At 52.7% G+C, this 17,782-nt stretch overlaps 2 protein-coding genes across 3 annotated transcripts in view; one reads left to right on the forward strand and one right to left on the reverse strand.

Moving 5' to 3' along the window:
• The window catches only part of CUX2 (cut like homeobox 2), an 82,275-nt gene extending 71,254 nt beyond the window's left edge, over nucleotides 1-11,021 (forward strand). Inside the window, 11 exon segments of the mRNA XM_081966790.1 lie at nucleotides 567-666; nucleotides 1,443-1,659; nucleotides 1,661-2,004; nucleotides 2,007-2,081; nucleotides 2,619-2,720; nucleotides 3,807-4,603; nucleotides 5,616-5,775; nucleotides 6,452-6,721; nucleotides 8,412-8,600; nucleotides 9,256-9,529; nucleotides 9,762-11,021. Coding sequence (XP_081822916.1) covers nucleotides 567-666; nucleotides 1,443-1,659; nucleotides 1,661-2,004; nucleotides 2,007-2,081; nucleotides 2,619-2,720; nucleotides 3,807-4,603; nucleotides 5,616-5,775; nucleotides 6,452-6,721; nucleotides 8,412-8,600; nucleotides 9,256-9,529; nucleotides 9,762-10,527 — 3,294 coding nt within the window. The 3' untranslated portion in view covers nucleotides 10,528-11,021.
• A 199-nt stretch (nucleotides 11,022-11,220) lies between these two features.
• Nucleotides 11,221-17,426, reverse strand: PHETA1 (PH domain containing endocytic trafficking adaptor 1). 2 transcript variants are annotated; one of them, XM_081966791.1, is made up of 2 exons: nucleotides 17,340-17,426; nucleotides 11,221-14,655 (listed from the first exon to the last, which is right to left on the reverse strand). In XM_081966791.1, exon 2 carries the CDS (start codon nucleotides 14,642-14,644, stop codon nucleotides 13,817-13,819), a length of 828 nt encoding a protein of 275 aa, XP_081822917.1. In that variant the 5' UTR covers nucleotides 14,645-14,655; nucleotides 17,340-17,426; the 3' UTR covers nucleotides 11,221-13,816. The 2 variants fall into 2 exon arrangements, with proteins under 2 accessions (XP_081822917.1, XP_081822918.1); XM_081966792.1 differs by lacking the exon at nucleotides 17,340-17,426 and adding an exon at nucleotides 16,992-17,180.
• Between the last annotated feature and the right edge of the window lie 356 nt (nucleotides 17,427-17,782).

Here is a 17,782-nt window from a genome sequence, read left to right on the forward strand (position 1 = left end):
TAGAACTTCTAGGGTCTTTTTCTCAGGTAGACCCTCTCATTAAGAATTGGGAAGAGTTTTGCCTGCATCCTGCCCCCTTCAGAAGTATTTTCAGTGGATACAGAATAAATATTCTCTCAGGTTTTGGGGATCCTCGCTGAGAAAGATCTCTCTCCTTCCGTGCATCATTTAAGAAAAAAAACGTAAACTCTTTGGATCCAACCAGACTTCCTGTTCTCGGATAGGTGGTTTTGAGCCTTTGTTTATTTCTTGCGTTTACCTCCTGCCACTCCGCCAGATGGTACGCCAAGCGGCGAAGGCCAGGAAACCCACAGCAGAAGCAGGAAAGTGGTGCCCGATCAGATGGCTGAACTAATTGCCACATTTTTTAGGCTTGACTGGAACAAGTTGCCGTTTTAAGGGAGTTGTGTTGTCCGTGGTCGTTGAGCTGCGCCTGGGAGTGTTTTGGGCTGGTGGGTGACGAGGGTGTCGAAGGCAGAAAGCCACTTCAAACAAAAAGCAAGGAAAAGGAGGAACCGCAGCAGCGAATTCTAATCCTTCTCCCTCTTGGGTTGCCGTTTATTTAGAGCATCTCAAAAAGCCCCGATGGCCTCTTCCTGGGGAAAGATTCCTTCTACCCATCCCGGAAGTATCTCTTGGAGAAACCAAACCTCACCACCAACCCTGGTAGGATGGCGAACGGATTGAGGGGTAGAAAGATGGGTCAATGCAAAGGACCTTGTTGGGATTATTTTTGGGTTAAGGGGATGGACTAGAACCTTGATGGCAAACCTATGGCTCCTATGATGCCCTCTCTGATGCCCCACTTCAGCTCTGCCCTGCATGCCTGTGTGTACCTCTCCTCCAGCTGGTCTTTGGGTCTGCTGTGCATGCGTGTGTGTGTGTGTGTGCACATGCGCAGAGGCAGGGCGTGTGCCTGGGGGGAGTGCACATATTGCATTTTGTGGGTTTGGGAACTCGGTCTGGAAAAGGTCAGCCATGACTGGACTACAACAGCGTCTCTTCAACCTCAGCAGCTCTCTGACGGGTGGACTTCCTCTCCCAGAATCCCCCAACTAGCCACGCATGGATTTGCACACGCAGTCCTTTGCGCAGATGGCTCAATCAGTTAGAATTGTGGAAGCTGCAGGAAGGAGGGTTTAAGGCAGGAACAGGGACCTTTTCAGTAATTTTAGAGCGGTGTTTCTCCATGTTGGCGACCTGAAGATTGTGGACTTCAACTCCCAGAATTCCCCAGCTAGCAGAAGTCTGGAACCGGACAGAGAACCGGTTGCTAATTTTTTTCAGTCCCACTCCTGGTCCACCTCCTTCCTCTGGCTTTCCCAGGCTGTCCGACATTCCTAGCTGTCCACCAGAACTCCAGATCCTATCATCCCCAGCCGGCATGGTCCAGGAAAGCTATAGTTTGTGTTTGGGTGTGTCTCTCTCTCTTTGGTCTCTAGAGGAGGACGCCTCGGAAGACGAGTCGGTGAAGGAGTCCATGGGCCCCGAGCAACCTTACCCGTCTCCCCAGCAGCTCCTGCAGCCGCCCAGGGAAGACTCCACTTCCCCTCTGCTCCTCCAGCCCCTGCTGGCTCCCACGGTGGCCCCGGAGGTACTGGGGGCCTTTGCCTTTGCGTCTTCGGGGCCAGGGTGCTGGCCAACCCCGAGCCTGAGACTCCCCTCTCCCCACACAGATGGGGCCCCCAGGCTACAAGAGCGAGAACAGCAGCACGGGCAGCTTCCCCTCCGCCTTCTATGCTGCCCAGGGGCTGGTGCTGCCCACCAACTCCAACGACGGGAACCCCCCGAGTGACCCGTCGGAAGGCAGCAACCCCGGCTCAGCCGACGAGGAGCAGCTGGACACGGCGGAGATCGCTTTCCAGGTGAAGGAGCAGCTGCTGAAGCACAACATCGGCCAGCGCGTCTTCGGACATTACGTCCTGGGCCTCTCGCAGGGCTCGGTCAGTGAGATCCTGGCCCGGCCCAAGCCCTGGCGCAAGCTGACCGTCAAAGGGAAAGAGCCTTCATCAAGATGAAGCAGTTCCTCTCCGACGAGCAGAACGTCCTCGCGCTGAGAACTATTCAGGTGCGCCAGAGAGGTGAGTGGTCCAGGAGGGGAACCCGGGTGGGGTGAGGGGTGGCGGGTGTTGCTTCAGTGCATCTCCTCCTCTTCCTCTTCATCCTCTTTCTCCTCCTCCCCTCCTCTTCTCCCCTCCACCTCTTCCTCTTTTCCTCCCTCCTCCTCTTCTCTTCCTCCCCTCTTCCACTTCCTCCTCCTCCTCCTCTTCCTCCTCCTCTTCCCCACCTCCCCTCTTCCTCCTCCTCCTCTCCTCCTCCTCCTCCTCTGAACTCAAAGTCCTTCCTGCCTTCCCACCTTCTCTGCGATTTCTTCAGCAAAGACCAACCAGCCAGGTGAGATAAAGTCACCCTCTGTTTTGGTCTCCCCGGAGTACCCCTCTTTTCCTCCAGCCCAAGGCTCAGATATTCCCCCTCCCTTGTGACAAGAGATGATTCACCAGGCAGGAGCTGCTGAGAAAAAAAGGACCGTAGGGGTCTGTGCGTAATTCCTTGACTTTGGGTGCCTAGAGCTGCCCCAAATCAAACGGCAGTCTTGGCTATTCTGTGTCTTTGATCAGGAAGCATTACGCCACGGATTAGGACTCCGGAAACTGGCTCAGACGACGCCATCAAGAGTATCTTGGAGCAGGCCAAGAAAGAGATCGAGTCCCAGAAAGGAGGTAAGGGGACCCGTGGGGTTGGCACGTTTAAAATTAAGAGGCCATCGCCCAGATAGGAAGACGAGACTAACAGATGAACAGATGACTGACTAGGTTGCATTGAGTTCTTCTTAACGTTGGCCTGTGTTGCAGCCCTAATTGGGTGCATTTTAAAAATCTCCTTACATAAATTCTTATTTCTTCTCTCCGTCTCGATGAAATAAGGGGCGATCTTTAAATATTCCAAACGTTGCAATAACTAACTCGGTTTCCTTGAGATTAAGCTGTCGTCTGCTGCCCTCTGCCGGTTCTTTTAGGTAGGAATTTGGCAATCTGTCCTGGGGCTCCTGAGGCCAAGGAAACAATGCGGTGTCCAAGCAGAGGCCGGCCATAAAATTTCAAATAAAAGGCCAGAGGATGTGGGGAGGGGGAGGGGGAGGAGGAGGAGGAGGAGGCTGTCCCTTCCAGTCAACATTCTCTTAAATTCAAACGGACGTAACTGACAGCTTTTTAGTACTTTGTTTGCGTAATTGACGCCCCTACGTCATCCACGTCAATTCACAAATGATTTCAATTGACTGCAACGATGTGCAAAAGGTCAATTGCATTATTAGCCGATGGACGTCAGGGGTGGCTTTGGAAACGGTGGATTCTGCCCACTGTTTTGAAGTCTGAACCGATGGCGCATGGAATTGGAGGTTGGGCTGCAAGAGGCACCGTAGTCTGTTCAAAGCAGTGGTGGGTTCTGGATTTTTTTATTTTTTTTATTTTTGCTTTGTAAAGCATTTTTCTCCTGCCTATTCGCCTGAACCAGCATTGAAAAAAATGCTTTTAAAAGTGGGGGGAAAGCTTCCGGCGATCGCACGGCACGCAGCTGAGCCGTGCGATCCTTGGAAGCTTTTTTCCCTACTACTGGTTCACGGAACCAGTGACGATTGTCCCTACCGGTTCACACGAAGCATTTCGCCCCTGGAAAGGACCCTATTTGACCCTACGTGTCCCATGGCCCGTCCTAAGACGCCATGTTGCGCCTCTTGATTTTGGTTCAGGGTGACTTGTGGAAGGCCATCCCACCTCCTCTTTCTTCTCTTCTGCCCTGCTCCATAGGGGAGGCGAAGAGCACCTGCGCACCCCAGGCAGCCCCCAACGGCATCAGCGCCAGCAGCTCAGAAGACGCCATCAAGAACATTCTGGAACAGGCCCGTCGCGAGATGCAAGCTCAGCAGCAGGCGTTCCTGGAGATAGAATCCGGCAGCCCCAACCAACCCGTCTCCACACCCCCTGCAGACCCTTCCCCTCTCTCCTCCTTCGGCCAGAACATCGTCCGTGCCTACATCAAGCAGGAGGAAGGAGGTGGGCTGGGCCTCAGTGCCAGTGGCGGCGGCAGCTGCGGTGCGACCCAGGCCCCTCTGGTGGCGCTCTCCCCTGCCGCCTTCGTGCAGAACATCATCCGTAAGGTCAAATCTGAGATTGGAGATTCCGGCTCCTACTTCGACCAGCACTGGGCATCCGACAGGAACCTCCTCAACCGGCCTTTCACCTCGGTGTCCCCCTCCCTCTCGTCCTCGTCCAGCTACTCCAGCATGGCCAACGGGCGAGGGTGGCCGCGAGGTGAACCTGGGGATTCGGGCCCAAACGAGGAAGACTTGCCCACTTCGGAAGACGAACCCCATCGGGCGCTAGAAGTCAAGTCCGAAGTGGCGGGTTCAGAAGCCCAAGGGACTGGCCGCTTGTCTTACTACCCCTCCTACGTGCCAAGGACTCTCAAGCCCACCGTCCCCCCCTTGACCCCGGAACAGTACGAGATGTACATGTACAAGGAAGTGGACACCTTGGAACTCACACGGCAAGTCAAGGAGAAGTTGGCCAAGAACGGGATCTGCCAACGCATCTTTGGGGAGAAGGTAGCTCAACCGTCAGTCGCGAGGAAGCCAGGTTGGCTGGCTTGAGAAGGGAGGTCAACAGGGTGCTTCCAGACAAGGTTGTTATCATACAGAGATGGGCTAGAAGACACCAAGACTTTCACCTCACCCTCTTTCTTGGCAGGGGGGAAATGGCTAAGGAAAGGAAAAAAAATATTGGTAGGGTGTCGCTTGTTGGTTTGTTTTTAAGATCGGTTGTGCTGGAGCAAACAAGACCTCCTCTTGGTCTACTAGCCTGTTCCCCAGAGAGTTCAAACTCTGAGGACCTCACAATAGAAGATGGAGACACGCTGATGATCTCCTGCAGCTGTCATTTTTTGGAAGCAAGCTCTCCCCGGCCGTGGTGGGAACATTGAGCCTTCAAGACGAATGGCCTTTGACAGACCTGCCTTCCCTCCGTTCCTCTGCCCCCCCCTTTGCGATCCCCTTCCAAGTTACTAGATCCAATCTGATCCCCTCTCCAACCTCAAAAGCCAGGAGCCGCACAATTATCCCGAGGAATTTTGTTGTCCGGAAGCACCCCAAGGTAGAGAGTGTCTGTACTGTTGAGGCAGGACAAAATGTGTGCACACAGAAATTGGAAATAAAGTGGAAATTATCCTGGCTGGGAAGAGGAGTGCTCAGATTCCCACGGTGTTTTTCCTAGACTGGCCCAGACTCCCAGCTTTCCTGGGACAGCTGCTTGGTTAGAATCCCTGAATTTATCTTTTTCCTTGAATGAGATTTTGCCCGCAAGACTTTGAATGCTGAGCTCTGCAACGTGGCTCAAATGGGCCCTTATCTTCTGGCCTTCAGGAAGCTCCTGAGATGCCTCCATAGTTTCCACAGCTGGTCGCAGCTCAGGCTTCCTTCCAGACACCTCCCAATCTCTTGCATTTTTCCCCTTGAGTGTTAGATTCCTTTTTTGGCATTCTTTAGGCACCGGCCTCTCGGTTTTATCAGGGTTGGGACTGCTAACAAGCCCGAATCGTAAACAACCTCCCTTCTCCTCCAGGTCCTGGGATTGTCACAAGGCAGCGTGAGCGACATGTTGTCCAGGCCCAAACCGTGGAGCAAGCTCACCCAGAAGGGACGGGAACCGTTTATCCGGATGCAGCTTTGGCTCTGCGACCAGCTGGGCCAAAACATCAGCCAGCAGGCTGGCCTGCCTCAAGGTAGGCACCTCCGTCCTTCGCCCTGGCTTCGTATTTATTCTGGGAAGCCAAAGCAGCCTTGGTCACCTTTGCCCACCCTGTTCATTGTTCCCTTGCAGGGCCTTTTAGCTATTTAGGTCAGTTAAGATGCTACAAAGGTGCCTCTCAAGGGGCTCCTCCCCGAGGCTTCCCAAGAGCAGGAAGCAAACTCCTGGTCCTGACAAAAATCCCTTTTATTAATTGGCTTTTTTTTCCTCTGGGAGGGGCCCTTCATCGTCCACCTCTGGCCTTACTCCCAAGTCGACCTCTGTCCTTTAGCTATTCCCTTCGTCTGGCCACTCTGCACATGCGCACACTGGGAACAGGCTCCAGCTGTTCTTATGCCTCACTGATGTCTGACTCCGAAGGCAGCTGATAACTGGCATACGGCACTGGCCCCATCTCTGTTTCTGACACAGAGCCCTCCTCAGAGCCTTCCCCAGACTCCAGGACTGGCCCAGTTTCCTCCCCAACCTTCCTCACTCTCGGAATCTGCTGCCAGCTCCACTGACTGCTGGCAGGCCACAACACAAGGGCTCTGGAGGTCTTCTCCAGTCCTGGAGCCAATTCTCCTTGTTGCCTGCAACCTATTGGAAAATAATCGTTCGTATTTGACCTCATCAGCTCCTCCCTTCTTTCTTTCTTTTTCCATTCACAGCCAGCCCTGGAGAGTCTCAGTCTTCTCCTTCCCCGCCAGCCAGTCCTTCTGAGCAAGAGAAAAGCCCCCCGGAGCCCCTCAGCCTTGCCCTGGAAAGCAGCAAAGAAAACCAGCAGCCGGAAAGCAAAGCCGGCCCCTTGCTGACTGGCAAAATGTGCCCCAACCACCACAACTCCCTCGGCATTCAGGAGATCGTGGCCATGTCCCCCGAGTTGGACACCTACAGCATCACTAAGAAGGTCAAGGAGGTCTTAACTGACAACAACCTTGGTATGAAGCAGGGCTGAAATCCAGCAGGTTCTGACAGGTTCTGGAGAACCGGTAGCAGAAATTTTGAGTACTTCGGAGAATCGGTAGTGGAAATTTTGAGTAGTCTGGAGAACCGGCAAATACCACCTCTGGCTGGCCCCAGAGTGTGGAGTGAATGGGGATTTTGCAGTATCCTTCCCCTGCCGCGCCCACCAAGCCATGCCCACAGAACTGGTAGTAAACAAAATAGAATTTCACCACTGGTATGAAGCCACAGGTGGTTCTGTTCCCAGGAGTCTCGGGTGGAGACTTCTTCTATGATGGAGGCCAAGAGGATGTTTCCACCAAGAACGTGGTCCGAAATTTCAGGGATTGAGGACTTCATAGCCATTTGCTCTAATCTGAGAGCTCTTCCGCCAATGTAGTAGGGTGGCGATAACTAAACGAAGAAGTGCCGGGCAGGAGGAGGCCACCTAATTAGAACTCCCGTTGGGGTCCAGCATTGAGGATGCACTAAAAGCTCTTGAGGGGTTCCGTTCCAGGGATACGGCTAATCGTATTTGCATTTCTGTAGTATGTTCCCAGAGGGATTACGATGGGAATTAGGTCAGGGACTGAGAAAGCTCCGTCATTCCAGAGAAACAGATAATAATTGGAGGCTTAAGTTGAGATCTCGCCCTTGTGGGTGGATGATGTTGATTGCAGAATTCTTCTCCTTATCAGCTGGAATTAGCACTGAGTAAAATTTTAACTCAGCCAGGACAAAGTTGGGTCTGGGTCTCCCTAATCTTTTGGAGGGGGGAGAAAACTCAGCGGTCACCAACTGGTGGGCCACGAGAAAATGTTGGTGGTCCGCAGAAAAATCATTTGCATTTTTTATATTGCACTAAATCGGGGGTCCTCAAACTGCGGCCCCTGGGACGGATAAGTGCAATGAACGCTTGTGTTGCTGCAGAGAGTCTCCCCCTTCGGGGTCTTTTTGTGGTGGTCGGAGGGGGGCAGAAATTCCCACTTGGGGTCTGCTTTAGCCTCCGGGGGGGGGCTTTGGGCGAAGGATGGAGGGAAGAGCCGCTGGTGGGGAAGAGCCGGAGGGCCTTGTTCCAGTGGGACTGCATCATGGCCTGGAACTGGCTGACCCTCTCAGCTCGCTGAGCCTCCAGGCGCCGGCACCTGGCCTTGCACTCCCGCAGGTCTTCCCTCTGCTTGGAAAAACCATGCTCCTAGACCTCAGTGAGGAGCTTCTTCTGAGCCTCCTTCTCGGTCAGATCCGATTTGAACTGAGCTCTTTTGCCAACTCTTTCTCCTGGGGGCTGCTTAGCTCCAGCAACGGCTTCCTCTTGGGGCCCTAAGGAGCCCTGGCGGGCAGGCGAGGAGTGGCGAGTAGAGGCCGGTGAGGCGCCCCTCAATGTGAGTGACTTCAAGTTGGCCACACCCACCCAGTCACATGACCGCCTAGCCACGCCCACCCAGCTGGTCATTAGGCAGATCCTACTAGTGGTCCGCGGGATTTAAAATTATGAATTTTGTGGTCTTGGAGGTCCGAAAGGTTGGGGACCCCTGAGCTGGATGAGAGAACCTCTGAGGCAGCGTGTGAAACTAAAAGAAACAAAATGTACCCCCCACTTTTTAAAGGGCCTTTCCTGTTTAAAACGACAACTTTATCTTGGCACCTAAACCGCGACCTCGATTTCCAATTTGCCTCCCCGCTTAGGTCAGCGCCTTTTCGGAGAGAGCATCCTGGGCCTGACGCAGGGATCGGTCTCCGATCTTCTCTCCAGACCCAAGCCTTGGCACAAGCTGAGCCTCAAGGGAAGGGAGCCGTTCGTCCGCATGCAGCTCTGGCTGAACGACCCTCACAACATCGACAAGCTCCGGGACATGAAAAAGCTGGAGAAGAAAGGTGAGGGGCCCTCGGTCCTCGCCTTCCTGGCTCGGGAGACGACGGGTTGGGTGCAGCAGCCTGTTGTGGGGTGAGCCGCACATCTCCTCCCGAGATACCATAACTGAGACCCTCCATAAATCTGCCTAAGGTGGTATCCTTTAAGTCAGGGGTCTCCAACCTTGGCCCCTTTTAAGACTCGTGGACTTCAACTCCCAGCTCATTTAGCGACCATTCCAAGTTACAACGGCACTGGGGAAAAAGTGAATTATGGCGGTTTTTCCCACTCAAGACCGTCGTCGCATCCCTGCAGTCACGTGATCAAAATTCAAATGCTCGGCAACTGACTCATATTTATGACGGTTGCAGAGTTCCCTTTTGCGACCTTCTGACGAGCAGAGTCAACGGGGAAGACAGATTCACTTTAACAACTGTGTCGCTAACTTAATCACTGCCGCGATTCACTTAACAATTGTAGCAGGAAGGGTCGTAAAATGGGGCAAAATTCATTTAACAAATGTTTCAGCAAGAGGAATTTTGGGCTCAGTTCTGGTCATAGGTCGAGGATCTGTGGCAGCTTCTCAAAACCCGTAGCCTGATTGGGATTTATACAAATGAAGATGTGACACCCCCCACCCAAAAACATTGGCTCCTTCTGATTTTCTCCCGTCTGCAGCGTACCTGAAACGCCGTTACGGGCTGATCAGTGCTGGCTCGGACAGCGAGTCCCCCAACCCTCGTTCCGAGTGCCCCAGTCCCAGCCTCCAGCAGCAAGACCTCAGCCTCCTGCAGATCAAGAAGCCAAGGGTGGTCTTGGCTCCAGAGGAGAAGGAGACCCTGAAGAGGGCCTACCAGCTGGAACCATACCCCTCCCAGCAGACGATCGAGCTGCTCTCCTTCCAGCTCAACCTCAAGACCAACACGGTCATTAACTGGTTCCACAATTACAGGTAAGGAGCAGGTCAGCCCCGCCTTGTGCCACCTCTTGGGCCAGACCCACCAAGCTTTAACTGGAGGGATTAGTTGTGTTGCGCAAACCCAGTCCAGGAGTTGAGGCAACTCAAGAGGTTCTCAATCTCCCAGCCTACATTAGCCTGGTGTTTGCCTTTCTGGTTGATTTGGGGGGGGGGGGCAGGGGGTCTCCTGTGGATGCAAGAACCTCATGGCCTTTTTCTTTGGAAGGTCTCGGATGCGCCGAGAGATGCTGATGGAAGGAAGCCAGGACGACACAGACGCAGAACAGAGCGCTGGCCCTTTGCTCAAGGGGGCCCAGCCCCACAGCCCCGACTCGGAAGGGGAGGATGAGAAACCTACCTTCAGAAACGTTGAGTGCCAAGGAGAACGCAATGCGCTGGTGGAAATCAAGGAGGAGCAGCTGGAGGCGGGTGACAAAGACGATGGGGGCAGCAGTAGGGACTCCTGCAGTCCGGAAGGCGAGGTAGAGCCCGTATCCGGATCCAGCCCCAGGGGAGACCCCAGTTGTGTAAGCCCACATGAAGCTCCCAGCCTCACCTGGGCCAGCACCCTACGGAGCAAGACACACCTGCCCGGGGCCCACAACTGTTCCAGTTTCCATAACCCCGCGGAGACCGACTGCCGCGAAAGGTCACCCTCGGACCCCGTTAGCTTTAAATCCGCCTCCGAGTCCTCCCGTTGCAGCCTGGAAGTTTCTCTAACCTCGCCATCCGCTGCCTCCTCGCCGGGACTCCTGATGTCCGTCTCTCCCGTCCCATCCTCCTCAGCTCCCATCTCCCCCTTGCCGGTGAACACCGCGGCCACCAAAGGGCAGAGCGCCAGCCCGGCCGTCGATACAGGCACCGTGCCGCCCAGCGCAAAACTGACTACAAACATCCAACGTCGGAACGAGAAAATGGCTAATCTCAACAGCATAATTCATCGGCTGGAAAGAGCTGCCAACCGCGAGGAGACTTTGGAGTGGGAATTTTGAAGGGCTAAACGGAAAGAAGGAAATAATCGGAACCGAATACCTAAATAACGTTGTCCAGGTTCTGAACTCCACGGAACATGTGGATAAAGCAGGGAGTCCTAGCAGAGTGTATAGAAAAAAAAACCCAGATCTATAAGTATATATGTGTATATATATATATTCATATATATATGAATATTCATATATATAAGAACACACATACACACATATTTTATTAATTTCATCAAGTCTAAGGAGGAGACAAAAAAAAGGTCAGCTGCATTTTGTCGAAGGCGAGCGATTGCCTTCTCTTTCTTAGCTCTTGGAGGTAACCTAAAACCGACTTTTGGGGGTTTTAAATGTGAAAAGAGACGCACAGGAACAAACAGAACACTTTTAGAAGGAAAAAAAATATTAAAATAATATTTATAGACCTCTTTTAGATATTTTAATAAAAGGAAACTTTGGAATTTATTAACAGCTCAAGCTGCTTTGATATTAAAAGATAAACTGTATCAGTTGTATCATTAAATGCCCACCGAAAGTCTTGTAGTTTGCCACTGGATGAGATTAAAGAAAAACAAAATTTAAAAAATTTAAAAAATAGGAAACTTGGCTCATTGATCCAAGCCATCAAGGAGCACCAGGAGACTGACCAAAATGTTACTGAACTTGATTGGCAGACGCTGTGTTTGTCTGTAAGACCGTCCTCCACTACACCTGTCAAGAAACTTTGGTCTTGTAGTCCGTGAAGACTCTAAATTTGCAACCCGTGGTGCCCTCTTGAGTCTGCTATTTAGTTTTGAGTGGTATGTCCCCTTCCTTTTTTTAAATTTTCCTTCTTTCTTTTTGGGGCAACAGAACAACAGAGAGAGGTGTTGCATGCTGTCGTATTGGAAATATGTTTTCAAGGGCCTTATTGAATATGATGTACCTCGATTCTAGTGAAATCTTTCTTGCCTTTACAAAGTGGGCATCCAGAAAGGGTTTTTTTCCCCCACTTAAAGGAGAAAAATAGCATCCAATGTTTCCAAAAAAAAAAAAGGTGCATTTGCTAAATCAAACTATCTGTTACGAGTCTGGTTTCTGCCCGGGAAAACTTTAAAGAGAATTACAACTTTAAAAAAGGGGGGGGGGGACACATGAAAATAGTCCCTTCCTGCTTAGCTCAACATTTCAGGTTTGGAGGAAATCAAATATTTTGACACAGAGCACTAAAACAGAATAGAAAATGTTTTATAAATTTAATAATAAGAGTAGCCTATGAATTCTCCCCACCCATGTTATTCAAAGCTTGGAAACAAGGTGAAGGCTCACCTTCTCCTCTCCTTCTCCCAAAGGCCACCTCTGGATCCATCTTCCATATCGGAAGGAAGGAAAGAAGGAAGGAAGGAAGGAAGGAAGGAAGGAAGGAAGGAAGGAAGGAAGGAAGGAAGGAAGGAAGGAAGGAAGGAAGGAGCCGAAGGATGGAAATAGCCAGTTTGGGAAGGAGTCTGGTCCTGGATTATTGAAGTAATTCCCATCCATTTGTCTTTTATCTTAAAAGTATCCATAAAACTAGAGGAAGAGCTGATGGGACCATCTTGGTACTAGCAGCTTTCTTCCTTAGAGAGAAGTTTTCCGCCAGATGTTTTCATAATTTGAAAAGACCCTAATGGCGGTTGTGTCTTCTCCAGCTGTTAATGGAGTTGAGTGCTCCTGAAGCTTTTCACCCAGCCATTGATTTATTCCCCCAGATGTGATTAAAAACCTTTTTGAATCTAACTTACAAATAGGGGAAGAGAAACCAGTTACCTCCCTCACTTATATATATATATATACGTTTGGCCTTCCCCTTACGTGCATTTTTAAAAAAATCAGAACTGAAAGTATTTTTGTACATTTAAGGCTCCTTATTTCACCCAGTCCGGTCTATTTGTCCGCCTGAAGCACCTGGAAATATTACGTACCTAGAAGCCCCCTGAACAAATTCTATCTATCTAGATAAAAGGTGGAGTCCAGGAATTCTTCTTCACCAAAGGCTCCAGATTAGTTTTAATGGAACAGGATTAATTATTATTATTATTATTCTTTTTTAACGAAGCACTTAAGTGTTGGTTCTCCACCCGCGAGGGAGTCCGGCTGTATTCGAAGCTGGCGAGATGCGCCCACTCCCTTTTTCTAGGCGCCTGTACTGTACTTTGAAACAATTTCTACAAGATTGGCCGGAGTTTGTTAAATACTGAAAAAAGGCCTGTTACGTTCTGTAAAGAGCCGTCAAAAAAGGAAAATACAGAAGTTGTATAACACCTCGGCCTGATGTCTCCGTTTATTGCCTTCAAGGTTTGGGCTGCCGAGTTTAACCACTGCTTTTATCCACGCCTGTCCTGCAGAACAAATAAAGCCACATTTTCCAGGGAACGCAGCTCTCCGTCATAAACGGTGGTGGCTGGAGACGTCACCTGTTCCAGGTAAGAAAATTCCCCCAAGGGTTGTTAGACAAAGCAAGGTGTGGCAGCTTTGGAAGGAGGAGGAGGAGGAGGAGGAGGCCAAAGAGGTCCCTGTTTTCAGTTCCTTCATTTCTGGATTGTAAGAATACGCCCCACCTGTTGTATCCATGGACCCCATCGCCCGATTCCCAGCCTCCCAGCAACCCTGTGAGATAGTTTAGGTTCCAAAATGGTGACCACCCAATGGCCTTCATGACAGAACATGAGTTTTGAGGTCTCCCCTGATCTTGTCCCCATTCTAATTGATAAGAATCTTGAACGACACACCCACAATTTCCTTTCTGGAGATGATCTCCTCCTCCTTTGACTGAATTGGGTGGGAAGGAACCCACGTTCTCCTGTCCTCCTGGAGAAGTCATTGAACCAAGCCCTTGCGGTGCTTCTGCAAATGTAGTCCTCCCTCCCTCCCTGCTCCGCCCAAGGGCTTAGTTGGGACCAGGGATCGAAAGACACTCCCAGCTTCACTTCTCCTAGTTTGCCTGCTGGGGCTGTGTGTGCTTCCAGAGGAAAACCTTTCCTGATTTCCAACAATGATGAAAACATCTCATCGCGATCCCTTAACGGTGAAGGCCTCCCGGAACTAGAAAGTTTTGCCTGTTTGAAGAAGGGGGATTTTTGGAGGAGGGGGTAGCGGGGAGGATGTGAGCTGGCACCGGCCATGACTTTTCTATGAATCATGGAAGGCTGCTATCGGCAGACCGAACGCAAAGTTTCCAGCAGTCTCATCTGCAAAAGAAGTCCGTGCTGGTAGGTTTCCAAACGTGGCCGAGCTTCAGCGGCTTCAGTTTTTCCAGGAAGCGCCTGTCCACCCCTGGGGACATTCAAAGGCTGCTGTCCTTCTCCTTCTGACCTTCCAACCAGGCCTTCTGCAACTCCACAATCTCCTGGCCATACCAGCCATGCAGCTGGGAAAAACACACTGCGCTTAGAGACAAGGCGCCATCCGAGCTCAGGCCGCTGGTTCCACCGGAGCTGCTCGGCAGGGACCGTCTCCGAGGGGGCAACGGTGGCGGCTTGAGCCCCCCATCGTAGCTCTTGGCCCCGCCGTAAGGGTTTACCTCTGTGCAGGCAGGAGACAAGCTGGCCGAGGCTTCGGAGTTATTCCATAAGGCACAGCCGTTCTCTTTCCCGGGGATGCAAACGGGCAGGGAGGGCTTCTCCCGTGGCAGAGCAGCTAGTTCCAAATTGGGCGCCGTTTTGTTTTTCCGATACAGCAGCCGCCGTTTCGGGGCCGCTTGGGCTCCCAGGATGGCCGCCTGCATCTCCTCCAGCTGCTTCTCCAGCTCTCTCACCACCAGGCGCAGGTAGTCGAAGCTGGCTCGGGAGAGCGCCTTGACCCAGCGCTCCAGGGCGGCCTGGTTCTCGGCCGCCAACACGTAGGTGCGGGACTTGGGGCCGTCGAATCGGATGGCGAAGGCGAACTCCTCGCTGGCCTGGCATAGCTCCACCGTGCAGCCCTCCAGAATGATGACGCCCACGGGCTCGCGGCTCTCCCGCTCCTCGAAGTAGAAGAGCATGTTCCCCCTCAGCACGAACCAGCGCCGATGGTAGGCCGTGTTCCGCTCGCCCTTCTTGTGCAGGAAGCCGGCGTGGTCGGCCGGAGAGGCGCAGGTGGCGTAGAAGGAGAGGCTCCTTTCGTTCAGCTTCATGGTGGCCGCCCCTGGGAAGGAGAAGCGGGAAAGGGTGGTGGGTCCCGGCAGGCAGCCATCATCGACACCAAGGGCCACTCAGGGGTCTTACAGCCTCAAAACAACTGCATCAATAGCAGCGATTCTCCACCTTGGGTCAGGTGAAGGTATCTGGACTTCAATTCCCAGAATTTCCCAGCCAGCAGGCTGGGGGATTCTGGGAGTTGAAGTCCAGCTATCTTAAAGCTGGGCCTATTTTTTTCCTTCCACTCCCAGATTCTCCCTCGGCAGTTTGTCATCTGATAAAACTCCCAATACCAAAGGAAGTTTACCTCACAGCCCCAGCACAGTCCTGGTTAAGGTGCTGGCCTAGAAACCAGGAGACTGTGAAGTCTAGTTCCACCTTAGCCATGAAAGCCGGCTAGGTGACTTTGGACCTATCACTGGGATATGGTGAGTTCTAGTTCCCCCTTAGGCATGAAAGCTGTCTGTGTGACTTCGGGCCTGTCACTGGGAGACCATGAGTTCTAGTCCCCCCTTAGGCATGAAAGCCAGCTGGGTGACTGGGTCATCCCTCTCTCCCAACCCATCTCATAGGGCTATGGGGATCATAGGAAGAGGAAGGAGAATTACACACAGTATGTTCGCTCCTGTGAGCTCCTTAAAAGTAATAAAGGCAGATAAATAAATCTGGGGGCCATTTAAGGGCAACCTTTTGACCAAGGGGGGGAAGTGCAGCTCCATCAAATCTCCCAGGCAGGCAAAGCAGGGCCCTGCTCAGCCAGTTCTCCTCTTCAGACCAATTTAAAAGAACGAAGAAGGAAAGGGTGGTAGTTGCTCATCAGGTCCAACTCCTCCTGCCCATCCGGAACTGACTAATTCTCCTCCTCGCCACCAAAGTAACGGCTGCCAACTTAATTGTTTGGAAAGGACAACCTGTTGACACTTGCAAAGCAACACGTGCCAGCCTGGACTGGCACCGAGGCTCCTGCGGGACAGAAAACACACACAGCCAATGCCAATACCTCCCTCGGAAGCCCCAGGAGCCGAGAACTGGGGTCCCACCAATACGCCATGGTGGCAACCCTCAAACTCTGGCAAGGGGGTTGCCTTTCCATGCCCCCCATATTTTGGGGGAGTTTGTCGGGTGATGTCTGGGCACACGGGCATCGTCTGGTTCCCAGCTATGTTCAAGGCACAGCTGGAAAGGACTGGCAGAAGAATATTCTGGGCAGAGCAGACGACTGGGTCACGTCGGCTGCTGGTGGAGCCCATGCAGAAGAAGGGGTGCAACAGACCGGGATAATATAAAGCTGGTTGGCATGCACAACTCAGAAATGAGGGAGGGGGAGAGCTGGCACTGTGCTTCCTAGGAGAGATGTGTGTGTATGGGGGGGGGGGTGTCCCCAGTTCTCTTTTTTAAACTAGAAAGAACCAGGAAAAGCACCAGCCGCAAAAGAGGAACTCTGCAGGGGGAGATGTGGAGAGAACGTGGCCCCTGAGGCCAAAATCTGAGTTGGGGGCCACCTCCCTCGCCCCAGTGTGCAATTCTGCAGCCTAATTTACCCCCCAGGAAGGGAGCCCTGTCTTTGCTGTGCCCTCTGAGAAAACTCGTTTTCTCCCAGGTCTCTCTTTCCATTAGCAACTCATCACTCCAAGTTCTTGACCGAATCTCTTTGGATGGGTGGCTGGTTTTGGCCCCACAGCTGGAAACGGGATGAAGGAAATCAAAGCCAGCTCAAAGGGGGGGGGGGGGGCAACCCTTATTTCATGCGGCACTTGTGTATAATAAACTGGCATCGCTTGACGCCAGGCACTCTCCCCAACTGGACAACTGGACAAAATCAGTGCAAAGAGGATCAAGGGGGGGAGGCCAAGCGGTTATCTCCAAGGGGGGAGCAAGGAAGGAGACCTCAAAAGGCCTGGAGGAACCAGCCCCCTCCCCCTTCCCAATCTTGAGGGTCCTTGGGCTGGGTGGGGTGGGGGCGGGAGAGATGAGCCTCTTCTCAGTTAGTCTCTTCCACCCCTTCCCTTCTATGCCCAGCACGGCTTGAAGCTGGAGCAGCTGCACTCTGGGAGACCCTCGAGAAAGTCAGGGGGGGCTTTCCTGCAGAAATCACCCCCATCTACCCACCCCTAAGCCTGGCTCTTCAGGAGGCCCCCCCCAGCAATTTCCCCCCACCAACGCTCTTTGGCCGTGGGGAAGATTTGGGGGGGAGGTGATCGTGTTCCTATCCTTCCCACCCCCCACCTTCTTTTGCAAGGAGCGCCTTGGGGCTGGGGGCGAGGGGAGGAGGGGGGATTTCGTGCTTGCCACCTGGGGGATCGCAGCGGCTTGGCGAGGCTGGCAAGGGAGCAAGGGACTCACCTGGCCGCCTCCGCGGGGGCTCCTCCGGCTGCTTCAGCCCCCGGCCCGCCGGCTGCCTTTGTCCGCGGGAGATCCGAGCGCTGCCATGACCGGGCGCCGCCTCCGCCTCCGCCTCCTCCGGTGCTCCCAGCGCTGGGAAGGGGGAGGCTGGGCTGGCTTCGGCTCTGGCCGCCCCCGGCCTTCCGCTTCCTACCCTCCAGCCCTGCAGAGCCCCCTCCCCTCCCCTGCCCTCTGCCGGGCTGGCCGCTGGGAGAAGCCGCCGGGCGCCTTGGCTGGGGGCTTCCTTCTCCCCCTCCCCCTCCCCGCCTTTCAAATGACCTCTGCGGAAATCTCAGGGCAGGCGCTCACCTGGCCAGGTGCTTTTTCTCCAGAGGCAACGGGGCTTTCTGGCTTTTTTCTTTGAAGGCGTTTCGCTCCTCGTCCCAGAAGCTTCTTCAGCTCTGTAACAAGAAGTATTGGCACAGGTCACAGAATGTATACAGAAGGCACAAGTCACTAACAGAAGGACTGTAACTTTGCCCTGTGTATTGATTGCTTATTGGTACCCTATGACGATCAATATTTGTTGTACTTTAGGATTCTTGATGAATGTATCTTGTCTTTTTCTGTACACGGAGAGCATCTGCGCCAAAGACAAATTCCTTGCGTGTCCAATCACACTTGGCCAAGAAAGAATTCTGTTCCTTATTCTATTCTATTCTAACTCTGAGCTGGAGAAGCTTCTTGGAGGAGAAGCGAAAGGTCTTCAAAGAAGAAAACCAGAAAGTCCAGGTGCCTCCTGAAAAAGCACC

This window comes from Natrix helvetica (assembly GCF_964273705.1).
Source record: "Natrix helvetica genome assembly, chromosome: 14".
NCBI lineage: Eukaryota > Metazoa > Chordata > Lepidosauria > Squamata > Natricidae > Natrix > Natrix helvetica.

Coding starts and splice junctions, on each gene's coding strand:
- PHETA1 (XM_081966791.1), bottom strand. CDS start 14,644: ATGAAGCTGAACGAAAGGAGCCTCTCCTTCTACGCCACCTGCGCCTCT.